The sequence below is a fragment of the Myotis brandtii genome, unplaced genomic scaffold (assembly GCF_000412655.1).
Source record: "Myotis brandtii unplaced genomic scaffold, ASM41265v1 scaffold1373, whole genome shotgun sequence".
NCBI lineage: Eukaryota > Metazoa > Chordata > Mammalia > Chiroptera > Vespertilionidae > Myotis > Myotis brandtii.
The window spans coordinates 168,178-169,394 of NW_005354889.1; the positions used below are offsets into that span (position 1 = coordinate 168,178).

Consider the following 1,217-nt stretch of genomic DNA (forward strand, 5'->3'; position numbering starts at 1 on the left):
CACACATACACACACACCTCTTCCTACTTTTCAACCTTCACAGCAGACACACTTACAGCCCAGACTGCACTTCAGACGCCTTTCCCGGTCTCTCCAGCACATGCGCCCTCCTAGCCAGACTTTCCTTTTCCTAACCAGGCTCCCTGCCCGCCTGCCTTCCACTCCAGCTCCTTTCTCCTGCTCTCACCTCTCCCAGACCCGCAGGCTCCTCCAACCTCGCCGCACTTTCCACCTTCCATCAGTTCTTCAGACAATCCTCCTCAAAACAATTCCAAATACTCTCTACCCCCTGCAGGCTCTCCATCCCTCACCCACTCCTATTCCTACGATCTCCCCCTTTTCCCTTCAAAAGGGGGCACCCCGATAAACCTCAGCCATTCAAGAACTTTTGTTCACAGGTCCCTGCCCAGCCCCACATCCAAGCCCACGTCTCCACACCCACTTCCTGGCCCTCTCCTTTCCACTTGCCGATCTTCGTCCTCCCGCTGCTCCGGACTCCACATCCCTCCCCAAATCCCACTCCCTTACAGCCTCCGGAACCCCGTCCCCTCCGCGCTCCCCCCGCTGCTCCCACAGTTCCAGCCTCTCGAACCTTTCTTTATGCAACAACCCTCCAGCCTCCAGCTCCTCTTCACACTCCAACCCCAGTCCTGTCCTGGCCACAAATTCCACTCCCGTTCCTCTCTTAGCACCCAACCTTCAATGTCGGCTCAGACCCCAATTCCATCTGAGATTCTCCAATCACCTCCTCGGTCTCCCCAATTCCCCGCCCCACCTTTCAATTCCTGCATCGGGCTCCCTGCGTCCTTTTCCTTAGACTTCCACATTCCCAACTGGGCCGCCAATTATTTTTTCAGTCCCAATTCTGGCTCAAGTTCTGCAATTCTTTTCCAGGACTCCAAACCCACCCCAGACCCGCCAACTCCTTCTCAGGACCCCCAATTCCCATCACATACCCTCCAGTCCCCTTCCAGGACCTCCAACCCCCTTCTCGGCCCGCAGCCTCCCTGAGAAGCCCCTCTCCAGCCGGTCCGGCCCGCAGGCCGCGCACCTTGCGCTGCTGCTTCTCCCAGGCCGGGTCCAACAGCAGGTCCCGGTCCCAGTCGTCTTCCTGGGCCATGTAGTCGCCCATGCTGCCCCCGCCGCCTGCGCCGTTGCCCCCGCTGCTGGGGCCGTACTGGTACGACTGGTTCGCCGCGTGGTAGTCCACCATTCCG

The 1,217-nt window shown here is 59.2% G+C and overlaps 1 protein-coding gene across 4 annotated transcripts in view; it reads right to left on the minus strand.

The window, feature by feature from the left end:
• ACTN4 (actinin, alpha 4) overlaps positions 1-1,213 on the minus strand; it is a 79,399-nt gene extending 78,186 nt beyond the window's left edge. For 3 of the 4 annotated variants that reach the window (XM_014535081.1, XM_005860616.2, XM_005860615.2), the window contains exon 1: positions 1,052-1,211. In XM_014535081.1, coding sequence (XP_014390567.1) covers positions 1,052-1,132 — 81 coding nt within the window. In that variant the 5' untranslated portion in view covers positions 1,133-1,211. Of the gene's footprint in view, positions 1-1,051 lie in introns of all 4 variants that reach the window. The other variant, XM_005860614.2, reaches the window with a different exon arrangement.
• Between the last annotated feature and the right edge of the window lie 4 nt (positions 1,214-1,217).